This window comes from Pristis pectinata, chromosome 10 (genome assembly GCF_009764475.1).
Source record: "Pristis pectinata isolate sPriPec2 chromosome 10, sPriPec2.1.pri, whole genome shotgun sequence".
Taxonomy (NCBI): domain Eukaryota; kingdom Metazoa; phylum Chordata; class Chondrichthyes; order Rhinopristiformes; family Pristidae; genus Pristis; species Pristis pectinata.
Window position 1 is genome coordinate 15,805,864 of NC_067414.1, and position 25,902 is coordinate 15,831,765.

Below are 25,902 nucleotides of genomic sequence, written 5' to 3' on the forward strand. Positions count from 1 at the left end.
CATGACACTGATTCATTCTACAGCTTACAGCACTACATGAAGTTAAAGAAGCATGCTCATCTGAACCAAGACGTGGATTTTATAAATCAGCAGTTCCTGCTGCAGCTTTGTTAGTAAATGTTATATGTGAAGGTTAATGCTTCCCTGTGTGGAGTACAAATGAACATCAGTGCCCTCTTCCAGGCTAGCTTCCCCAGTATTGAGGCCCTAGTTACACTCGGTTGGCTTATCATTCAATTGCCTGACACTAGACTCCCTAAACAATTGTGCTATTCTGAGCTCTGTCTTGGGAAGAGATTACCAGGCAGAGATTCAGTGATGTGCCTAAAGCCTGCTTGAAGAAATGCCATATCTACATTGACTCCTTGGAATCTCTGGAACATGATCACTCAAAGTGGAAAAGGAGCATTCAGGATGGTATTGAAAGCAATGTGCATGCGTTAGCAGCTTACAGAAGCCAAGTGTAAGTGACAGAAGGAGCTCATTGCCTCATAAACTATCTACCTGCCTGCCCCACCAGGCACCTCCCATCCCATACGTGGAAGAATCTGCGGTACCCAGGTGTGTCTGATCAGCCACCATAGAACACAAAAAACTGGAAAGTCATCCTTGATCCCAAGGAACTGCTGAAGACATTTGTGCCTGTTACTAGTGTGTGCACCCTTCACATGGAGTTATGGGCGCCGTCTTTATCCATGTGTGTGTAGAAATGCTGCACACCCAAATTATCAAAAGTATATGCACATTCTTGATAAGATAGAAGCTTAAACATTCAGTTCAACCACTGAAAGAGGCAGAGGGGTTCTTGGTTAAAATCCAACCCAAAGGGCAAATTAGCACTCTTTCAGTGGTACATTGGTGACTAGGCCCACATGGAAAAAAGCAGTAAATATAGGGATGAAGCTGGATTACAGTTTAGCCAAGCTTATTTTAATATATTGTGAATTCATGTACTTCAACTAAAATCAGAAGAAAAGCACACTATTTCAATTTTGGTACAGGAATGAAAGCTGACTGGTAACTTGATTTTTTGAAAAACTACTTCCCTATTAACTATTAATTTTTCCTATTAAAAGCAAAGATCAAGTGGTTTGATTTTACTTATTGCAAAGTGAAGGGGAGTTTTATTAGGTGTTTTAGATGAATAAAATGTGACAAGCTAACTTCAGAACTAAGTTTTGTTTATTGTTGTAGGCAAACAACGTGTTTTGATTGCTAGAATCTGGTTTACACGAGATAAACTTGGCACTTAAACATCATTCAGCTTCGCCCATTTTTCATTTACAAAGCCATTTAAAGAAAATCGTATCTTTGGTTCTGATTTTATCTGAACACAACACCCAAGTGAACTGAGAAGTTTGTCTTGAAGCCCTGCTGCAGAGCTCGAAAGGACTAACATAAGACGCATCTTGTCAACTAACTTGAATTTTTTGCCTTATGAACACTTAGGAGGCTGAACCAAAAGCTATGGACCCAAAGCCCATTGTAGAAAAAATAGAAGAGGTTGAAGAAGAAACCCCAATAGATGCCACAGAAGATACCACTTGTCAGCACAAAAACCATCTTTTTGACTTAAATTGCAAAATTTGTACAGGTAATGGAAATTTAGGGAAGTATTATATCTTTTTTTTTAATGGATTTGTTATTTTGTATGCCTGCGATATACTCCTGAGTAAATTAGCTTGTTCTTGATAGCGAAAGCTCAGTAAACCCGATACGCAGCAGTCTTTCCCTATTTAATGAAGCTCACTGTCTTTAACCTCATGGCCCACTTCTGTCTGTGTTCTTACATAGTAATAAAAAGACGTTATATCATGAAAACAAACAATTTGACCAACTGATCTGTGTTGACATTTGTCCTCCACTCAAACACATCAGGATTACCTATCCCTTCATCGGTCTTTCACAGATGATACGGACATGTGTTAGAATATTAAAACAAACCAAATGAGATGGAACACACTAACCACACTTCATAGAACCTGCCCAATTATCACCCGACTAAAATTCCATTGTGCAAATGTGGCTATATGTGGAGCATTGTACAAGTTTCTGTTTCCATTTAATGGCAGGCAGTACCATTTGCTAAAATAAACAATCACTGACTTAACCATTCATTTCCTGATGAGGGTGTTTCAGTATGATTGAAAACTGGTATTGCAGCATCAGTGCAGAAGTACAACTTCAGAACATACTGTAGTAGATTTGACTGCAGACACCTGAGGTTCAGTTAAGTCAGATGGTGTTGTAACTTGACAAGTCAAGTCTGACAGATTGTAGCTCTGATCCAAGGTAAGCTATGTACTGTAGTTGATATAATATTGGAAACTTTAGAACTTAGTCTGTTTGGGGTGGTGGGGGGCCAGGGGGTGTTGGATGGAATTGGCCTCTGAGGAGAGATTAATCAGACTGGGACCATGTAGAGTTTAGAGAATGAGACATGATTTCAATGAAATATACTTAATTCTTATGGGGCTTGACAGATAGATACAAATTTGATGTTTATTTTACATCAGATGGTGTAAAGAGAAATAATTCTTCTTTGAAATGCTTAATATTTATATATTTTGTCCAGAACTTGACTGATATGTGAGAGGGTACATGTGTAGCAATTCTGGTCACCTCACTATAGGAAGGATGTTGAGGCTTTAGAGAGGGTGCAGAGGAGATTTACTGGGATGCTGCCTGGATTAGAGGGCATGTGTTATCAGGAGAGGCTGGACAAACTTGGGCTCTTTTCTCTGGAGCGGCGGAGGCTGAGGTTTGGTCTGTTGGAAGTGTATAAAATTATGAGGGCATAGCAATATCTTTTTCCCATTATTGAGCGATCCAATACCAGAGAGCATGCATTTACGGCGAGAGGGGGTAGGTTCAGAGCAGACGTGAGGGGTAAGTTTTTTACTCAGAGAGTGGTGGATGCCTGGAATGCGTTGCCTGATAGGATGGTGGAGCCACGTTCATTGTGGGCTTTTAAGAGGGGCTTGGCTGGGCACATGAGTGAGAGGAAAATGGAGGGACTAGCTATGTCGGCGCAACATTGTGGGCCGAAGGGCCTGTTCTGTGCTGTACTGTTCTATGTTCTATTAAAAAAATAAGCATTGGAATGGAATTTTTTTTAATAGATTTCATTTTCAGGTCGAATGGCTCCACCTGTTGAGGAATTGCCTCTGCCGAAAGTGAAAGTAGCTACAAGTGTGACAAGGCGTCAATCAGATGTTGATGCCGAATCAGCCTTTTTGGCAGATGCTCTCTCCTCTGCTACCAGCATCTTGTCTTTTGATGCAATAGTGGAAGATACGCCAGAATCAGCACAGCTATCCACCTCCTCTGTGACAAGGTAGAGAACTTATTTATCATTTCCATTGTGTCATTCCAGAGTATGTGCCAGTTGATGATGCATGTAAATAAAGTGATGACTCATTTGTTTTTAGCCAATCAATTGCTTGGTGTGTAGTTAATGCTTCACTGCCTAGTTGCAAGGAGATGGTAGGAGTAGCTATTCAGCCTTTGTGCCTCTTATCTCTTGCTTTGAAGTGAGTGCTGATATGTTCCTCAGATCCATTTATATGCCTTTGCTTCATAGCCCTTGTTACCCTTCCTTAACAAATATATTTAATTTGATCCTGAAAATTTATTTTGGTTTACCATTCATAGCCCTTTGGGGGATTCTAATGGTAGCACTCTGAGTCAGAAGCTAGCAATTTTAATTGCCCTTCATGCAAAAATCTAGACCAGTACACATTAGTGCAGTACTTACTGTGATTGGTGAGTGGTAAACTGAGGTTCTGTTTGTAACCTCAACTAGGGGGCAAAGGATTCCATGGCAGTATTTTGAAGAAGAACAGACAAGTTCTGCCTGCTGTTCTGGTGGGTAGTTCCACTTGATGATCATGAAGTTGCTCCTGCATTGCAAACTTTATTACAACTTTAGAAGTGCAAATGAAACGTTGATTCATTTTATCTTCATAATTTAAAATGATGAGAAAAAAGTTTGGGACAGAATGGGGAATGAGCATAGTGATGCGATTAATTGGATATCTGTATCGGGAAAGCTGCAACAGGCAAATTGGATTAAATGGAGGCCTTCTGTGCTGCACTGGTTTTATGATTGGAGTCATAGAGTTGTACAGCACAGAAACATCACGTCCTCTCCAACCATTGCACCCAGCTGTACTAATCCCATTTGCCTGCATTAGGACCATAGCCTTCTAAGCTTTGGCAAATCAAGTGCTTGTCAAGATGCTTCTTAAATGTCCTCAGAGTATCTACCCATCCCCCATCCCACCTCCTCAAAGAGCGCATTTCACATTCTGACCACACACTGTGATAAAATTTTCCTTCTCAGATCTTTAAACTTTCTATCTCTCACCTTAAACTTATGTCCACTGATCTTAGACACCCCACCATGAGTAAAAGATTCTTACTGTTTACCCTATCCCCCTCACATATTGCTCTATCTGGTCATGCCTCAACCTCCTCCACTAAAAGGAAAACTAACTCAGCCTATCCATTCTCTCCTTATAAGCTGAAATGGCCCAACCAGACAACATTTGGTGAAGTTCCTCTGCACCCTGTCCATGCCATCACATCCTTCCTATTGTGTGGCAACCAGAACTACACAGAATGCTTCAGGTGTGACCCAACCAGTGCTTTATGCCTTTTAAGTCCTACTGTTATTCTGTGCTGTTTCTGCCTTTTTAGTATATCTTTTGTACTGCTCAGTATCTAAAATTCTGATTGGGTTCTGAATTAAAGCACCATATCCTGAAGAACAGTTCTCCTTAGGTTGGAGTTGGAGTTGTTTATTTCTAAGTGAAAGGTTTTGCTTTACAAGTGATGAGGCTAGTTCTTTGTTAATTATACAACAACATCTGTTGAGGACCAAATGCACAGCTAAGTTCAAATGTGCAAAAGTTAGCTTCATGAAAGTACATTTTACAGAATTTAAAGCGTTGAATGTTGTGAAGTTGGTAATTGTATGGTTTCTTCAAAAGACAATCTACACCAAAAACTAACCAAAATTACATGCAGAAGTCTCAATGCTTTTGGGAGATATGGAATTTTTTTTGTAATTTACTTCTCATGATCTTTTTCTATCTCAATTCACTCTTCATTTTTCCGATAAAATATTCAGCCATAGAGTTATACCGCACAGAAGCAGGTCCTTTGGCCCAACTCGTTCATGACATCTGTGAATTTGCCTTCCTTCTCAGTCTTTCCACTATTTAAACAAAATCCTTATATATCAGTTTTAAGGTGATATACTCCACTGGTTGCCCCAAATGTCCTGTTTCACCTGCCACGATGTTATTGTCTCTCAGTTTCAGTGCATAGTGTATAAAAAATGTTCCGAACTGAAGGGTGCAGGGACAAGTCTGACTTTTGAGAGATGCTGTTAGATGCCATGGTACAATAATACCTGACCCATTGTATTAAGTCATAAGACTGCTGCTTGTGATGTTAATAGTGCTCTTTCCACCTGTTCTTGGCCATTCCCAGGCCTAACATTTCCTTTCCCTTATTCCATGAAATTTTGCACATTCCCTTCCATCTAATTCCCACCTTTTTCAAATCACTTATTTCACGAGTCTCACCTCTGCCCAACTCCTAATTGCTCAAAACTATGTCCTTATGAATAGTGAGTCAGCAACTAATACATTTGTCATTATTGCTTAGAGCGAGAAAGGAAGTTGTCAGAAACTGACCTGTACAGAGCAGTAAGTGGGTGGAATTCTCTGTAAAATAATTGAGGCAAATACTATTTCAGTATTTCACCTTTAAAAGAATAAGTGGATAAACAGAGTAAAACAAAGATTAAATGGGAGAGAAAGGTCAGTGTAATTCGCTAAGGATTTCTTTAACAAAAAGCTAGACTGGACGTGATAGCCTGAATGACTGTCTGTGCTGTAAACCTTTGGTTTCAAAGCTCAAAATCCATCTCTTCACCGGGCTTTCATTTTTCCCCGTGTACTTGTCATACTCTTCATCATGGCTCAGTGCCCTTTCATGTTTATTTTTTTCTTTAAAGTTTCTTGGTAATTCTTATACATTGAAGAGAGTACTTAAATACAATTTATTCTCAAAAGCAAATCATGATATTGAATGAGGAATTGTAAATTGATATTTTTTGAAGGTGAGTGTTTCAATTTGTCATTTAGATTTGTGTTTCATTTATTTTGTGTTAAATTCAGGTCAGATGTGTATGATATTACAGAAGATGAGTCAAGGTTTCTAGCTCGACTGGATTCTCTCTGGAAGGGATTTATCAATATGCCTAGTGTGGCTAAGTTTGTTACCAAAGCATATCCTGTCTCTGGCTCATCTGATCATCTAACAGAGGTGCTGTTCCTATTTTATGTCTTTTTAAATAGCTGTGAGGTTATTATTTTGCAGCATTTCAAAGTATTGTAGAGTCATGGAGCACTACAGCACAGAAACAGGCCCTTTGGCCCATCTATCCATGCCAACCTGATCTTCTGCCTAGTCCCATATACCTGCACCCAGACCATATCCCTCCAAACCCCTCCCATCCATGTACCTATCCAAACTTCTCTTAAGTGTTACAATTGAACCCACATCCACCACTTCTGCTGGCAGCTTGTTCCACACTCGCACCATCCTCTGAGTGAAGAAGTTTCCTCTCAGATTCCCCTATATATTTCATCTTTCACCCTAAACCTATGTCCTCTAGTTCTAGTCTCACCCAACCATAGGGGAAAAAGCCTGCATGCATTCACCCTATCTATACCCCTTATAATTCTGTATACCTCTCTAAGATCTCCCCTCATTCTCCTGCAGTCCAGAGAATAAAGTCCTAACCTAGTCAACCTTTCCCTATAACTCATATAGTCATATATCTATCTGTCTGTGGCATATTCAAGTATATTTGCATATACTTATCTGTCTGTGTAATTTTATTGCAACAAAATATAACTCAGGAAACAGTACTTAACTGGAGTTTGTCAAATATTTTCATTATTAAACAATGCTCAAAGTATGTAGCTGATTAAAAGCCTGAATTGTTGCTTTGACAAGACATATGTAGGGGAGGGATGGGGTGTGGCAAATGGAAGGAAGCTGGACTAGCAGATTGAGAATGTAGAATGGTGCATCTTTCAACAATCAAATTTTGTGTTTTCGTTGACAATTTATAGATTTCTCACTGCCACTAGTGTTAAATCTGCACAGTTTACTGGAAAGGAAATGCCAGAGAGAATTGGCACCCTTGCCATTTCCCCATCTCCTACTCCCCAGGCCAATTGGTCTCAGTCTCAATCACATTGATCTTGCAAAGGGTCAAGCCTTTTCTTTTCACTGGTCATTAGGGAAAAAGCCCAGGAAAAGGAAAGTTTTTCTCAATCGTGATTGTATGAGGTTGGAGAACCTAGTGAGAGAAAGAAGAATTGAGAAATGTAGCAGGTGGATGAAAGTTTCTGTCTCATATTTTCCCCATTGCTGCTTTAAAATCGACCCCATTTTCAGTGAAAGTTGCTGCTGAGGGGCTTATCCAGTGAAAGTAGGAAATAATAACCAGGTTACATTTGCAGCCTTTTTGATTTTACAGTGTTTTTATTTATAAACTGGGAGGTCATCACCTGCTTGTTCTAGGGATCAAGAGGGAGCAATGGCAGAAGAGAGAAATGATTGGAAAGACAAACTAAATAAACTTGAAAATTGCTGGATTTTTTACATGTGCTCCAATCAATGAACAATATTTATTTTCCCCCTAAAGGATTTGCCAGATACCATACAAGTAGGAGGGAGGATTCCTCCTCAGATGGTTTGGGACTATGTGGACAAGATAAAAGCTTCAGGAACTAAGGTACACTTTGAAAACGGATTTGAATGCATGAATTATCCAGAACACATTTATCCATAATTATTAATGTTGTGGAATAAGAAATAACTCATTCATGGATTCTCATATTATTAATATAGTTGATGTTTCTAATGAATTGGAAAGGCAGTTTTCAGAATTATTGTTCCTACTGCAGTGCTAAATGTGACAGGAGCTCATGCCTGAAATTTGATCAAGGGGTCAGTATTACATGTACAATTTTCATCTATTCATTTTAATAGATGACAAATTCCATGTGTCATGCTAACTTCCACACCTGAATTCTTGAGCATTCACTTTCATTATATGTAAAGTGACGTGAACAATAATTTGTAAAAAGCTATGTAATTTTTTTGCACTGGAATTTTCATTTCCATTTCCAATTTGCAAACCCAGTATCTGCGTAGGATGATTGAGAAGTGACATTAAATTGCAAGGTAGCAGTGAATCTAATTGAAGTGAAGCAAGAAAAGTGTAAGCATACTGTGAACCCAGCAATAAAATTGCAGAGTTAAGAGTATTGGTCACTCTTCTGTATAATTTCTTGAAAGCACATTGCATACTGCTGCTGTGGCAAAATCCTTGGTAAGTATATTCTGTTTGTACATTATTAAACAGATTAGGAGATAAATGGTTTCTAGAATAAATTTGAAATTAGTAGAACTTATTGGCTGAATTCATTAGTGCTCTATGAAAAGGGAGAATGCCACAAATTCTAACTCATGAAATCCTGTCACACACATTGTTGACTGGGAGCTAGATGGCTCTTCATAGGTAATGGTAAGGAAATCTTCAACGATGCAACTCTGCTCTTCTGTGTCCTCTAATGGCTACAGTGGGCATCAGAGGTAGAGAACTGCATACTAATCAGTATTTCATTGTTTTCCTGGAAACTTTATACAATATGAGGAGTCTCATATAACTGAATTAGGAGAATCAAAACAAAATTCTGAATGCAATTAAAATCAAATAATCAAGATTATTTTCTGGAATTGTGCAAGGGGAAAAATGATTGCAGAAGGTCTTAATTTTGTTCTTAGTGGTCTGCCAGCAACATTCTAGTGTTTTGTATGGAAAGGAATTATCTCTGGCTCACCTTGGATATAATAATATTTATTATGATGGTAGTTTATCAGATGAGTGATAAATTTAAATGACTAATCTTAAGGAAACACTGCTCATAAGTCACTGACCACTAAATTAGAAAATAATTGTCATTTTGGTAAGACTCTTTTCTGCAATTTTTTCCCCCACAAACAAAATATCACTCTTCCTTCCCTTTGAATATTTTTTCTTATATTTCAGTGAACTGAAGTTATCAGTTGGAATTTTTAGATTTTTCATCAGTGTTTTAGAATCATGTTGTTTCTTGAAAATGGGAATCCAGTTAAAATACACATAATAATCAAAGGAACTGCCATTGCTTAATCAGACAAATCTATTTAGAACGACTGAATAGGATTCTGGGATTTTTAACAAAGTTTGTGGTTCACAATACATTTCTCTGGGTAGATTACAAAGTATTATAAGTTACTGGTTTATTAAGATTCATGCTTAGCACAAAGCACAGTTCCTCATATTTTGAATATGGATTCATTACTTCATTAAATTGCGGAAACTATTAACCAAATGAATACTTTAGAGAGGATGGCAGAATCTATAGGTGTTCTTTCTGATGCATGTTCTTGGCATCTATTTGCTGTTGTTATTTTGATAAAAGGTGACACAACATCCCAAAGACCGGATCATTAAAACTTTTGTTGACTTCTTATGAAGGTAATTGCCAGGAAATTAATGAAAAGCAGTTAGAATTCATAGAGTCATAAAACAATACAGCATGGATACAGGCTCTTCGGCCCAACCAGTCGATGCTGACCACAGTGAACCCAGCTAGTCCCAATTTCCTGCGTTCAGCCCATATCCCTCCAAGCCCCTCCCCTCCATATACTTATCTAAGTGCTTCTTAAATGATACTATTCTACCTGCCTCAACCACTTCCTCTGGCAGCTCATTCCATATACTCACCACCCTCTGGATGAAAAAGTTGCCCCTCAGGTCCCTTTTAAATTTTTCCTCTCTCACCCTAAATTTATGCTCTCTGGTTTTGTACTCTCCTACCCTGGGGAAAAGACTCCTACCGTCCACCTTATCTATGCCTCTCATAATTTTAAACACTTCTATAAGGTCGCCCCTCATTCTACGTTCCAAGGAATAAAGACCTAGCCTGGCCAACTTCTCCCTGTAACTCATACCCTCTAGTCCAGGCAACATCCTCGTAAATCTTTTCTGCACTCTTTCCAGTTTAGCCACGTCTTTTCTATAATAGGGCAACCAAAACTGTAAACAGTACTCCAAGTGTGGCCTCACCAACAACTGCAACATAATGTCTCAACTCCTATACTCAGTGCCCTGACTGATAAAGGCTAGCATGCTAAACGTCTTTTTCACCACCCTGTCTACTTGTTTCGCCATTTTCAACGAACTTTGCACTTGTACTCCTAGGTCCCTCTGTTCCATTACACTCCCTAGTGCCTTACCAATCATAGTAAAGGTCCTACGCTGGTTTGACTTTCCAAAATGCATCACCTCACACTTATCTGTATTGAAATCCATTTGCCACTCCTCAGACCACTTCCCTAACTGATCAAGATCCCCTTGTAATCTACAATAACCTGCTTCACTATCAACAACATCTCCTAATTTTGTGTCATCTTCAAACTTGCTGATCAAGCTTTGTGCATTCCCATTCAAATCATTTCTATAAATAACGAATAGCAAGGGTCCCAATAGTGGCACACCACTCGTCACCAGCCTCCATTCCAAGAAAAAACCTTCAACCACCAGCCTCTGCTTCCTTCCTCTGAGCCAATTTTGAATCCACCTAACTAGATCTCCCTGGATTCCATGGGACCTAACTTTCCAGACTAGTCTACCAAGCAGCAATTTGTCGAAGGCCTTGCTAAAATCCAAGTAGACAACATCCACTGCCCAACCCTCAACTACCCTTTTGGTTACCTCTTCAAAAAACTAAAAGATCTGTCAAGCACGACTTTCCACACAAAAAGCCATGCTGACTATCCAAATCTATCCAACTGCTGCTGGATCCTGTCCCTCAGAATTCCCTCCAGTAACTTCCCCACCACTGATGTCAGGCTGACCTGCATGTAGTTCCCTGGCTTGTCCTTGCTACCCTTCTTAAGCAACGGAATGACATTAGCCACCTTCCAGTCTTCGGGAACTTCACTATCAGCTAATGATGAAGCAAATATCTTTGCAAGGACCTCTGCAATTTCTTCTCCAGCCTCCCACAAAGTCTGAGGATGCACTCAGTCAAGCCCTGGGGATTTATCCACCAAAATGCACTGTAAAGCTGCAAGTACCTCCTCCCTGGTAATATGAATGTCCTCCAAAACATCTCCACTTGTTTCCCTTATCTCTTGAGCAACCATGATTTTCTTCTCAGTAAACACCGAGGAGAAATATTCATTAAAAATTCCACCCATCTCCTGCTACTGGAGACACAAGTGGTCCTGCAGATCTTGAAGGGGACCTACTCTCTCTCTTGCTAGTCTTTTACTCTTAATATAGCTACAGAACCTCTTGGGATTTTCCTTAACCTTACCTGCTAGATCCATCTCATACCCTCTCTTTGCCCTCCTGGTTTCCCTCTTAAGTGTATTAATCTTTTTATAGTCATCAAGGAAATCACTCTTCCCCGACCTCCTAAATCCTTCGTAGTCTCATTTCATAGTCTCAATTCATAGTCTCATTTTTGCTGGCTATCGGGAGCTTGAAGTGATGCTACTTGTGCAGTTGCCTTTGAAGGTGTATTTTGTTACAGATTTTGTTTTATTGAAAGAGACAATTCAGATTTTTGTTATGCTGTTTGTACTTTTAATCATACACATTGTGTTTTGACGGGAGTTTTTTCATTTGAGGATGTATTTTGGTACAGTTTGACCATTCAATTGAAAGAGACCAATAATTCAGATTTTCCTTACGCTGTCTGTACTTTTAATCATACATCATGGGTTTTGATGGGGTTTCTTTTCATTTGCTCTCATTCTGTTAAGGCAGACTGCGTCATCTTTCTGTTTCTTTGGAGTCATGGGTGAGGAGGCAGAAAACGTTTGTGAAAGTAATGGTGGGCTTGAAACTAGGCTGCTCACCAGTCTGATTTGAGTGTTCATTTCTAAAGATTGGGTACAAACTCAGGCAGTTTTGAGTGAGGCCCTGGTGAGGGACTTACCGCAGGTGCATGTGCTGCTTTTGTGCTCAGAGTTTAGCCATTTCAATCAAAGGGATGAATTTGATTTGCACTCAGCCATTCCACAGTCAATGCAAGTGACAGACATCAAATGTGTAGTCATTGAGCCATCTCTTTTTCATGCTGTCTCTCTTGCAAACTTACTCTCTCCCTCTCTATGAGCTACTTACAGTAAAACAGATCCATACAGCGTCTTTAAGAGTCTAATCAGTTGGCTTCAAAGGTCCTTAGAGGAGGCGAGTCATTGTGTAAGTTAACGTTGCAAGCTTACCATTTTTTTCATCACTAAGGAGGACAGAGAAATTGGTACAGCTTATTGCATTGTGTCATGTCAAATGACCAAATTGTTAGTTTGTAGTTGTCTGCATCTTGGTCAAAAGAAAAAATACACATTACCGAATCTTCATAATTTTAAGAGCTGTACACAGAGCAGGGGAACTTGTTAAAATCCACAGACAGCATACTGTCTAGATGCTGGGTGCTAACAGGGATTCATTGGATCACTAGAGAAATTGAGCTGGAGTGGCCCGACTCCCTGGGACTGTTGTCAGAAGTCCATTTACACTCACCTGGGGTGGATGTAGAGGCATTATCTTAGTGGTGCTCTGCATCACAAAGTCCTGCACCATGACCCTGACATCTGGAAAAGCTGGTGTGGTACTTAACCAACTGTGAAAGCTGCTATTGATTTTGTTGCAATTGTAGCCATTTAAAATTGTATTTAAACATTTCAATGATTTTCAATCAATAATATTTACAAAACACACACAAAAATCTTTTAAATAATTAAATACATTAAAACTAAATAGTTTTGAAAAGTAACTTAACTTCCACATTACCTCATAACCTGTAGATCTACAATTCCCACTGAAATTACCGGGGTCACAGATCCTGTGAGGGTTTGATCTCGAGCTGGGTCCAAGAGGTGATCACCAATGTAATGATGGGAAATTCCAGTTGGACTGCATCCCACTGTCGGATTCCATGTAGTGTCCAATACATGCCGTCCCTGGTTTATGAACGGTTTCAATTTTATAGATATTTTTGTCCATTACTTGGAGAGTACTCAAAATCACTCGATACAGTCGCCATACCTCCACAGTATTCTAATGAGTGGTGTTGATGAGGGCCAGTTAAAATGAGCATTTATTTATTGTCTTCCCCTGCCTTATTACAATGGCACAGAATCAGGATGTCCCACGCTGAATGGCTGGTTTTGATGGGCTTGAAGTATCAGCGGATGATAATTGTTTAATACATTGAGTATCGTTGCACAATTATCCTTAGAAACGATTACTTGTCAATTTCCAAAGCAACTGTGGCCTCCTGCAGTGAAACTGGCAGCCTGTGTTCTTAAGAGACAATGGTGTCTGATTACTGCAGGGAGGTTACATGTAGATAGGTTTTTTTTCAAGACTGGTTCTCATATGAATTTAATAATATTTATGCAAGCTTGTTCGTTTGGATGGTGCGTCTATATGTCAGGTGTTTGTAATCCAGTGAGGGCCTGTAGTGAACAGCCAAGCAGCCAAATTCGACTTTCATAAAAGTCTGGGACATAACAGATGTTTAAGTGATAGTTAAATAAATACCGGTTGTTCTGCCAGCAAAACTCAGTACATTCCTGCCCTTTGGGTCTGCTTACAGGAATAACTGTTATTGAACCAAAGAATTTATTTAGTGCACAGCCAAAAAGTTAATTTAAAATTTTCTTAACACTCCAACATTTGTAGAAAGGGCAAATTAACCTGGTAATTGCTTTTATATAATAGAAAGATTAATACATATTCTTATGGAACAAATCAACTCATAGAGCTGGAAAGAACACTGATGATTGGGTAGAAATCCTTCTCACTTTAACTACAGGATCAGGATGTCATGTAGGATTTTTTCAGTAAAGATGGACTCTATATTCTCTATTAAATATTTACGGTGTTCTAGAGAGTTGCTCAGTGGTGTAAAAGAAAGACAAACTTAGGTTTATTGTACATCTTCCATAATCTCCGGATGTCTCCAAGTGCTTTGAAGTGAACAAGGTGCTAGGAAACGGGGTAACCAATTTGTGCATAGTATGCTAATCATTGAGGTTTAAGTATTGGGTAGGTACAAATCTGCTGTTCTTTAATGTTGCAGTGAGGTGGTAGATGGAGTGTCAATTTAATATTTCATCATAAAGATCATAACTCATCATGTGGCACACTCCCTCAGTACTGCACTGGAGTATCAGCCTAGATTTCAGTGCTCAAATCTCTCGTGGAAATTGAATCCATTACTTTATGACTCGGATCAGAGGGTCACCAAATGCACTTTTCCAACAGGAAAGAAATTTTATTACTAACAATGTCTGAAGGCAATGGCTGTCACTTCTTGAGACAACATAACTGTACAGATCTATCAAAGGGGCTGTTCTGTAGATGACTAAAAGACAATGAACTAAGGACAATTGAGCTAATAAGTTAATAGCAAATATTCTGAAAATACTGGACATATAAATGGTTGGAAGAAAATAGTACCAGCAAAGAGCAAGCTCTTCTGATTCCCTTTTCTAAACTCTGTGCATTAGAGGTTCCAAGAGCCAGCAAGGGTCTCATTCAAAACTACCCCAAGTAAACCTGGAGGAACTCAGCAGGTTAGGCAGCATCTATGGAGAAAAATAAACAGTCGACGTTTTGGGCCGAGACCCTTCATCAGGACTGGAAAGGAAGAGGTCAGAAGCCAGAATAAAAAGTTGGGGGGAGGGGGAGGAGCACATGCAGGCAGGTGATAGGTGAGTCCAGCTGAGAGGGGGGAGGTAAGTGGGTGGGGGAGGGGGCAGATGTAAGAAGCTGAGAGGTGATAAGAGGCTGAAGAAGGAGGAATCCAGTAGGAGAGGGCAGTGGACCATGGAATAAAGGGAAGGAGGCAGGGAATAGATAGGGAAGTCATGAGGGTGGGTGAAGGGGAAAGAGAAGGGGTGAGGGGACCACAGGAATAAGGGAAGACAAAGGAGAGATTGAAAAAAGGGGAGGGGAAAGAGGGGAGAGGTTACCGGAAGTTAGAGAAATCAGTGTTGAGGCTGTCAGGTTGGAGACTACCAAGGTGAAATATGAGGTGTTGCTCCTCCAAACTACACCTGGCCTCAACGCGGCAGTAGAGGAAGCCGTGGATAGACATGTCAGTATGGGAGTGGGATGTGGATTTTTTTTTCTCTCCTTTGCCTTCCCTCATTCCTGCCTGCATGCACTCCTCCTCCTCCCCCCCCAACCTTCTTATTCTGACTTCTGCCCTCTTCCTCTCCAGTCCTGATGAAGGGTCTCGGCCTGAAAGGTTGACCGTTTATTTCCCTCCATAGATGCTGCCTGACCTGCTGACTTCCTCCAGCATTTTGTGTGTGTGGCTCCAGATTCCAGCATCTGCAGAATCTTTTGTGTCACCAGATAAACCTGACATGAATGTAGAGTACTGTTAATTTCATAGTTACTTAATTGCCTAATGGGAGAATTGTATTAAACATTTGTAGAAGGGAAAAGGGGTGAAATATAATGGAACCAAGATGAGGTGAAATATGACCCACCTCACCTTTAATTTATTGGTTTACAATAAGTACTCTTGTTTAAAAAAAGATGTTTAAGAAGTAAATTCAAAAGAATAAATGTTTGGGAGTTTATTGTAGGAATAGTTAATCAGTTCAGTGGTTGTTGCTAAAAATAGAGCAAAGTTTTGATAATTTATTTATGTGGATGTTAGCTTTGGTGGAGAGGCCACCATTTATTACCAATCTTTAATTGCCCTTGATAACAGCTGGGTGAGCAACCGCCTTGAACCACTATAGTCCATAGAGTGAAGTGCTGTTCAGTGGGGAATTCCAGAATTTTGACCCAATGATGATAAAAGAACAGTGATATAGTTCCAAATCAGGATGGTGTGCAACTTAAAGGGGAACCTACAGATGGTGTCAACCCATGCACCAGCTTCCCTTTTCCTTTCAGGTGGTAGAGGTCAAAGTTTTTGTCCAAAGCTGTAATGAGCTTCTCATGAAACCCAAACTGAGAATTGTGAGCAGATTATTGGTGAGCAAGTACCATTTGATAGCACAGTGGATGACACCTTTCATCACATTGCTGATTAATAGTAAACTGATGGGACAGTAATTAGTTGAATAGATTTTTTTCTGCCTATTATCAGGTTGTTACTGGGCAATTTTCCACCTTGTTTGATAAAAGCCAATTTTGTAACTTCTGCAAGCTTTTTGCTTGATCTGTTGCTCTTAGCCATATTGTGATATCACGTGGAATGAATTATATTGGATGAAAACTGGCCACTGTGAAGGTGGGAACCTCTGGAGGAAGCTGAGATGGATCATCCGCTCAAGAATTCTAGCTGGCAATGGTTGCAGATATTTCACTCCTGTCTTAGGCCCTACTGTGCTCTGCTTTACCATTGTTCAGGGTGTTTTTTGGTGGGCCAAATCCCAGTGGTAAGTTAATGTGGGCAGTCAGCCCGATTTTGTTCTTATTGTGTTTTAATACAATGGTTTGATACAACTGTTTGTTTGCTGGGTATAAAGAGTCAACCACATTTCAGTGGTTGGAGTCACATATAGGCTAAACAGGTAAGGCAGTAGATTTTCTTCCTGTGGTATTTTTTTGACAATTCCTATTCAAATTTATGATTATTTAATTAATTCAATTTAAATTTACCAGCTGCTTTTATGAGATCTGAACTTGTATCTCTGGAATCTTGTTAGTAACTATAATACCTTTCCCACGTGTAGATCTTATGGTTGATGTAGATGGTTGCCATTAGTATACTTCAATGCATCGTGTGATTTTGAAATATATCTGCACTAGCTTTCCAATTTTGAATGGTTGCAACTTGAAACTGCAAACAATGGAATGTACACTGTCATGTAGTGAAGTTATTAGTATACTATATTGGAATTTAATGATATTGGTATTGGTTTATTATTGTCACTTGTACCCAGGTACAGTGAAAAATTTGTCTTGCATACTGATTGTACAGGTCAATTCATTACACAGTGCAGTTACATTGAGTTAGTACAGAGTGCATTGATGTAGTACAGGTAAAATCAAAAACAGTACAGAGTAAAGTGTCACAGCTACAGAGAAAGTGCAGTGCAATAAGGTGCAAGGTCACAACAAGGTAGATCGTGAGGTCAGAGTCCATCTCATCGTATATGGGAACCATTCAGTAGTCTTATCACAGTGGGATAGAAGCTGTCCTTGAGCCTGGTGGTACATGCCCTCAGGCTCCTGTATCTTCTACCTGATGGAAGAGGAGAGAAGAGAGAATGTCCTGGGTGGGTGGGTGGGGTCTTCGATTATGTATTATTGCATTAGCAAATCTGGGCAGCTGATGCCAAATAAGGAGAAAGTCTTTCTTTTCCCTATCACTATCATGAGCTCACACTTTCCAATTCCATCTGTTTTAATGTCTCTTCAAACTGTAGCCTTCAACATGTTCACGTTGAAGAGATGGACAGATGTCCTGCTTGAAAGTTTGAGCCAAGGACACCATGTTCTTTGAATGCTGGGAATGCATGTTCGATGGTTATGTGATACGTCTTCTGATTTTCTAATCATTAGCTGGGCGAAGGAGTACTATGTGTCACATGGGAAATTGCAGGCAGAGACATCTGTCCTGCCACTTGGCACGGAGTTCAATGAAAATGTAATAAGAGTATTGAATAACTAAGATATTACTTTTGAAGTTGCTGGTTTAAACCATCAACAAGATCATAATCAATAGAAGTGTCAGTGGAAATTATGGTATCCGTTGAAATCAAGAACCCTAACTAGTGTAATATGTCTTCATGGCTAAAGCCAATAGAATGGTTATTGGGGCAGCCTGATTTTGTGATGGAATGTGCCTTCCATCCTATTTTCTTTCATTAAAAACTACTGCATGATGGCTTTGTGTATCATTTGTTGGTGGAGATAGACATTGAATTTGGATAGGATCTTTTCCCTTATTGAATTTTGCAAACTTAAAAATACTAATTTTGTTTCTAATGAATTATATACAGTACATTTTATTTTTCAAAGCTGCTATAACCACCATAATACTTATATTTATAGATTTATTTAGTATAATTAACTGAAGATGTGGAAATCAAAGCCTCCTGGATTTTTTTAACCCACTTTTTAAAAAAATCTTTAATATGTCATTTGCACCTGTCTGGATAGGTACAACATGCATGGGTGAATACATGTGTATGAATTTTACAAAGGTTGCACTTCTAACAAAGTTTTAACAGTTTTGGTGGTAATTGGATACTTACTGCAGTCTTAGCTGGGGAGGATGTCTTCTGGAGTAAATGTTCCATATGATGGTTATGGCACTTATTGCTAAGAGAGACAGCGGTGGCCATAAGTAGTTACAGCAAAACATGGAGATAATCTGTGGAGCTGAGCATGGGTCACTGGTACATTTAAGACAATGGAAGAGGGTAACTACTGGCACTTACGAGGCAAATGGTTTCCATGTGGAAACAATAATGGTTATCCATGTGGAAACGAAGCTAGTCAAGTGGTGATTATGAGGTCTTAATATTCAGATGTGTAAAAATGATCTGGAGTCCTGATGTTAATGATAGGGCTATCTGATTCAGCCAGTCAGAGGTCGTGGTACCTGCGAAACCAGTGATCCAGATTGGATTAGGTTTGAGCTTTTACAATGGGTTTTCAAGAAGTTCTGCTGGGTGAGGGAACAGAATTTTTAGAATAAAACCTGTGGATTGTTAAGTGCCACGTGCTAAGCCAGATGGAAAGGGAAATGAGGATTATTGCTTCTCTCGGTTAGAGCCTATCTGGAACACTACATTAATTCTAGGCACCAGATCTTGGGAAAGATATGCTGGCTTTGCAGTGGGTCCAGCACCAATAACTTAACAGGACAGAATCTATTCACTGAATTTAGAAGCAGAGGGCTGATCCAATCAAGGCGTTTTAAATGTTAAAAATTGATTAGAAACGGTATTTCCTTCAGCGTGAGAATCTAGTGGAAAACATAGAAGCGCAATGCGAGCTAAGCCATTTAAGAGTGAAATCAGACAGCACTTTTTCACACTAAAAGGACTGTGGAAATATGGAACTCTCTTCAAGGTGTGTATGCTAGAACAATTGACATTTTGGCACAGAACAACAGATTTTTCTTGAAAACGATACCAAGTGATAGGTGTCAAAGCAGGGTATTGTAGTTGAATATTGTATTGCAGATCAGGCATGATAGAAGTGAATGGTCACAGAGGCATGTTTTCAATGGCCTACATCCTTCAATGTGTTCCTAATTATTTTTAGTTGTATGAAAAATGCACTTTATACAAGCAAGTATCTGCAGATTTGCATATTGCTCCTGAACTAAAGAAACAAGATTTAAATAACTCGACAGCTGCAGGCTTTGAAGTATATTTCATCGAGTTATGCAAAGTATTTATTTTACACTCTTCCCTTGTCCAATCAATTGAGAAATACTTCTCATTTTCCCTAACCCTTCTACATGTCAGCAGACTAATGAAAACACAGCTATGTTTTACTTAATCCCTTATTTCTAACTAACATAATTCTTAAATTTCCTTTTTCACTATCATCAGAATGGCATCAAGACAGTTTTTGATTGAGTGTCATAATTGAGTGTCATATAAAAGCCCAGGTAAAATTAAAGATAATGGGAATTGAGGAAAAAACTGTCCAGGGACTGATACCATACTCGCTCAAAGGAAGCTGGTTGTGATTATTGGAGATCAGTCATTCCCCAGCCCTAGGACATCACTGCAGGATGAAAATGAAAAAAAGTGCTGATGCTAGAAATCTGAAATAAAAATAGAAAACGCTGGATATTGTCAGTGGGTCAGGAAACATACATGGAAAGAGAAACAATTAACCTCTCAGGCCCGGGTTCCTGTGAAGGACCCTGAATTTGACAGGTTAACTGTTTCTCTCTCCGCAGATGCTGAGGGTTTCCAGCGTTTTCTGTTTTAACATCACTGCAGAAATTCCTTGGGGCTGTGTGCCAGGCCCAACCATCTTCTGCTGCTTCAGCAACGACCTTCCTTCCATCTTAAGTACAGAAGTGGAGATGCTAGCTGATGACTGCACAATGCTCAAATCCATTAGCAACTCCTCAGAAAATGGAGCAATTTATGCCTGCATGCAGAAAAACTAGGACAACTTTGAGGAGTGGGTTGCTTGGTGACATTCACACTGAGTCCCTAGCCATCAACATCCTGGGATTTCACCTTTGGCCAGGAACTTAACTAAAGTAGTCCAACAAATACTGTGGCAACAAGAGGAGTTCAGAGGTTGGATATCCTGTGGCAAATGGCCCACCTCCTAAATTTCTAAATCCATTTGACCATCTAGAAGGCAGGTCAGGAATGTGATGTTTACTTTACCCTTGCGTGGATGAATAGATCTCAGATAACACTTAAGAAGGTCAATATCTTCCAGCTCAAAGCATCTCACTTGATTTGTACCCCATCCACCACCTTAAATATTCATTCCCCCAGCACTTTAAATATTTATGTACTCTGCCACTGCACATCATGCCTTCAGAGTGTAACATCTACAGAATGCACAGAAGTTACTTGTCTAGGCTACTTCAACATTATCCACAACCTTTATCAGTAAGAAGGAAAAGGGCAACAGGAGATGGCAGCCACCTGCAGGTTGCCCTCTGTGTCGCACACCATCCTGACGCGGAAATAAATATGAAAATCAAATGCAGAAGCAAGGATTCTGAAACAAAGACAAAAAAGTGCCAGAAACACTCAGCAGGTCAAGGCAGCACCAGTGGGAAGAGAAACAGAATAAACATTGCAGGTCAAGGAATGTTCATCAAAACTAGGAAAGTGAGACAACAAATTAGTTATAAGGTGCGGAGAGTGTGGATGGATAAGGCAAAGGGGATATCACTGAGGGGATGAGGCCGAGGCTGCCAAGGTGATTCTGCTGTTTATGGATTATATTATTAAAAACATTTTTCTCTCTCCACAGACTTTAGATATCGTCTGATCTTCTGGGTATTTCCTTCATTCTCCTTTTGGTTTCAGGTCTCTGCGACAGCTCTGACTTGCATTTTACAGCTTTTACACGTGTCTTTTTTGTTCCCTCTCTATAATAGCCCTCATCAACCGTCAGCAAGGTGGCTCCATAAACAGCAGAATCACCTGGCCTCATCCTGTGGAAGGTATTCCCTTTGTCCTTTCCATCTCTCCCTACCCTCTCTGCCACTTAAGATAACTGGCTTTCTCACTTTCCCAGTACCGATTAAGGGTCTTCGACCTGAAACATTAATTCAATTTCTCTTTCCACAGATACTTCCCTGACCTGCTGAGTGTTTCCAGCATTTACTGTTTTCATTGGAGATAAATTTATTGTCATTTCTTCATCTAAATGAGGGCAGACACAGTAGTGTAGTCGTTAGTGTAACGCTATTACAATGACAGCGACCCGGGTTCAATTCCGGCCACTGTCTGTAAGGAGTTTGTACGTTCTCCCTGTGTGTCTGCGTGGGTTTCCTCCAGGTGCTCCGGGTTCCTCCCACATTCCAAAGACGTACGGGTTAGGAGTTGTGGGCATGCTATGTTGGTGCCGGAAGCGTGGCGACACTTGTGGGCTATCCCCAGAACACTCTATGCAAAGATGCATTTCACTGTGTGTTTCGATGTACACGTGTCTAATAAAGATATCTTAATTCCTGAAATTCCCATCCTAACAACACTGCGAGTATCTTCACTGGAAGAATTTTGTTGGTTCAAGGGGGCAGCTCGGCACCATCTTCTCAAGGACCATGAGAGATGGTGTGCCAGTGACGCCCCCATCCTGTAAAAATCAATCAAAACACATGTTAAGAACATATACCTAAACCAAGGAATACCTACATCTTGTTTTACACATCTGAAAAAGACCTATATTCCTGGATGACGCATGCTCTCCATACAGATTTTGCTAGTATTCCAGAAAAAAATGGACTTGAATATCAGTTATGTTCATTAAAATACTCAGAAGAGTAACATCATTGAAATCAGTTAAGTGCTAATGATATCATGAGAGAGGAAAAGATGTTCCTCTGTGGTGCAACTTTGTGGTGAAAATTAAACAATCAGCTGTGGTCTAAATAGAATATATATTTCATTATGAGTAATGTGATTCATCATAAGTTCAGGATTTTGTCACTTGTGGGATATTTCAGATTATGTCACACAGCGGCTCGCTAAAACTAGTGACACGTGAACATTTTAGTTTTTTTTAGGAATTATGTTGGCTTTTCTAATAATTGTGAAGAGGCTGAAAGATTTTTTCAGCAGCACAATGTCATCTTTTCTTAATTTTTAAGCCATTTTCACTAGGTAGACTTTGGTATCTGCTAAAATCGTTGGGCGGCAATGAGAACAATTACTCTCCACGTTGTAATAATCTGATGTTTATAATTTTCTAGATTTCATTAACATTAAATTTTAGTGGAAATCATTTAAGGTGCAAGGAATGAAGCAAAACCCAAATTTGTAGTACTGATTTATCACGTAGGAAATAACTAAAGAAGTGACAGCAAGCCAGTTCATATCACATTAATCCTAAAGTAAAATTTGAAGATTTTAAAGGCATCGGGTCAATCATAAAATGTTGCAGCCTTGAAATCACTTGAATGCAGCTGTTGCTTGATGAGGAAGGAGAAGGCAGATTCAGCAGTTTTCAGAAATTGTATGGTGTCATTTTGTGTAGATAATAAATATCGATGATGAAGGTTAATGGTTGCAACATAATAGTTAGGTAATGATTCATAATTCATCATTTGGAAGTAGAAGTATTCATTTAGAAAATAGATTTAATAATATTTAATAAATATATATTTAAAAAAAAACAAAATTAACAAATTATATTCACCATATACCTTCCAACAAAGGACTTACTGGAGTGGATTTCACTGCACTGGGCTACAATTTTTTTGATGCAGTAAGATTAGATGAAAGATTAACTTAGGACTGTCTCCTAGGTTGCATGGGTGATTGATGCACAGTGACATCATCGTGTTAAAGGGAAGAAATGTTTTAAACTTGCACAAATAAGTGTTGTTGGGGTCCATTTTAAGATCTTAGGTTAAACTTCTCAAAGCAAAATAATCTCCCCTGTAAGCCCATCCTATATCTTTAAACTGAATGCAGAAGGTGAACTCTTAACTTTGGAGGGCGAAGAGTGAGGTGCCTGTGGTGTCCAACAAAGAAAGGAACATGGGCTATTAAATTGCATTGGCTGTTTTGGTCAAGTCATTAAACTTCATAGTGTAGAATGTAAAAGGATTGGAACTAAGTGAAAATGGAAAAGGGTCATTTTGTTTTAAGGCCTCTCATCATATAGGCCCAGCAAACTTCTTGTTTTCCCTTAGAAGCCATGTTCATCAAAATTCAGATCCCATAACTACAAAGTTTTTGAAAAATGGGTTAACACTCCACAAGTTGCACCCCATTGTCTCTTCTGACTGGTGAACTCAGAAACTTTAAAAATTGTCCATGTATGTAATTCATAGAATCATAGACCTAACTTTCCAGCTGTTCAATGTCCTGCTTTGTCTCTAAACAATCTTCTTCATTGTCCACGGCTTCACTAATTTTTGTGCCATCTGGAAACTTACTGATCAGACATTCTCAGTCAAGTCACTATTACAAACAAATTGTTTGCTCTTTAGACACTGCAGATTTAAGTTTTAAGCAACCAAGCAGAATATTTCAGTCTTGTCATATTTATAATATTTCCATATCCAATTCTTATGGACAGGGGTTGACCCAGAAAATTCCAGGATGCTCAATGCTGTGGGAGCAGCACCCAGATGCATTGATATTTGCAGAGATCAGGGTTTGCAGCACTGGTACCTCCATACTTGACAAGTTTTCACATGCTTTCTGAAACCATCATATGCAACCTGGGAGGCAGTCCTGACTAACTTAACCTCTTTCATCTAATCTTACTGCATCAAAAAATTGTAGCCCAGTGCAGTGAAATCCACTCCAGTAAGTCCTTTGTTAGAAGGTAATGGTGAATATGATTTTCTCACGTACTTTGGAGGTCCTTCATCTTTTTTAATATCAGATGCCACGGGTAAAATTTAGATCTTTGACGCAGCTGTGAATTACTTTATTGCATATGCAAATTTTCACAAATAATAAGTCAGGTGTCAGCTGTGGCCTTGCTAGAAGTGTCTCATTTCTGGGTCAGGTTGTAGACTAAAATCCCCTTCCAGAGACTTGAACATAAAAAAACTAGTGGCTAGTTTACTGCAGAGGGACTACTGCGTTTTCGAGAGTGCTGTTCTTTGGATAACTGTTAAGTTGTGGGCATGGCTGCTCTCTGAGGTAGATGCAAGTGGTTCCATGATATGGTTTTGAAGAAGAGCAGGGAAGTTATCCTCAGTGTCCCGGTTCAATATTTATCAGCACCACAGAAACAGATTATAGAATAATATAGTGAAGGATTTGACCATTTGGCTTGTTGAGTCCATGTGAGATCTTTGGAAACCCATTTCATTAGTCTTGAGCAGTTTTTTTCCAACATCCTCTAATTATTTTCTCTTCTTTGAGTAATGCCATATGATCCAAAACAGATTATTTTACTCTTTAAGAGCCAGATGAAATAGCTGATAATAGTAAAGTTTGTAAATAGTTATGCTTTTAAACTGCTCATTCAGAATGCAAGCTTCCATTGAAATTGGATCGTGAATTTTTTATCCATTAATAGAAACCCTGCTAAGTTATATAAGGAATCCTCATTATTACCAAGAATCAAACTACCTTAGAAATTATCGCCAGGTTCTTTGCAACAGTGTTAGATTATAAATTCATAAGAAACAGGAGCAAGAGTAGGCCATTCAGCCCCTCAGGCCTGCATAGCCATTCAATACATTCAAGGCAGATCTACGTCAACACCATTTTCTTGCCCTAACAGCACTTCACTTTCCATCTCGCAGAACACCTGCAATCTGTCCGTAACTGCGATCTGCATCTCCCTGTTGCCAGTCACTTCAACTCCCCCTCCCACACTATCACAGATACGTCAGTCCTCGGCCTCCTCCACTGCCAGGAGAATTCCAAGCGCAACCTGGAGGAACAGCACCTCATTTTCCGTCCCACCCCGGGCATTTTCCACTGCCCCTGCCATAGGTGCAACACCCGCCCCTACACCACCTCCATCCAGGGACCCAAACAGTCCCTTCAGGTGAGACAGAGATTCACCTGCACCTCCCTTAATATCATCTACTGCATTTGGTGCTCCAAGTGTGGCCTCCTCTACATTGGTGAGACCAAACGCAGACTAGGTGACCATTTCGTAGAACACCTGCGCTCTGTCTGTAACCGCGATCTGCATCTCCCCGTTGCCAGTCACTTCAACTCCCCCTCCCACGCTATCACTGATATGTCAGTCCTCGGCCTCCTCCACTGGCAGGAGAATTCCAAGCGCAGACTGGAGGAACAGCACTTCATTTCCTGTCTAACGGCATGAACATTGAATTCTCCCACTTTAAGTAATCCCCCCACCCTCCCCAACCATGCCTCTTCTTTTCTTCCCTTTCCTAGCCTATCTCTTTTTTCTATCTGCCCCTTTTTTTGTTCTCTCCTTACCTTTGACCCATCCCCCAGTGGGTCTCCTCTCCCCTCCTGCCCCGCACCTGCCTATCACTGTCTCTTACCTGCATCTACCTATCACCACCCTGTGCCCACCCCGCCTCCCCCCTTTTGTCCACCTATCACTGCTCTGCTTTTCCCTCCTTTATATTGGGATTCCCCTTTTCTTATGTTCGGTCCTGAAGA

At 39.8% G+C, this 25,902-nt stretch overlaps 1 protein-coding gene across 8 annotated transcripts in view; it reads left to right on the forward strand.

Moving 5' to 3' along the window:
* phf3 (PHD finger protein 3) overlaps positions 1–25,902 on the forward strand; it is a 99,670-nt gene that overhangs the window by 64,948 nt on the left and 8,820 nt on the right. For all 8 annotated transcript variants that reach the window (XM_052024518.1, XM_052024519.1, XM_052024520.1 and 5 more), the window contains 4 exons: positions 1,450–1,594; positions 3,136–3,337; positions 6,192–6,339; positions 7,733–7,822. In XM_052024518.1, the coding sequence (XP_051880478.1) occupies positions 1,450–1,594; positions 3,136–3,337; positions 6,192–6,339; positions 7,733–7,822 (585 nt within the window). The remainder of the gene's footprint in view (positions 1–1,449; positions 1,595–3,135; positions 3,338–6,191; positions 6,340–7,732; positions 7,823–25,902) is intronic.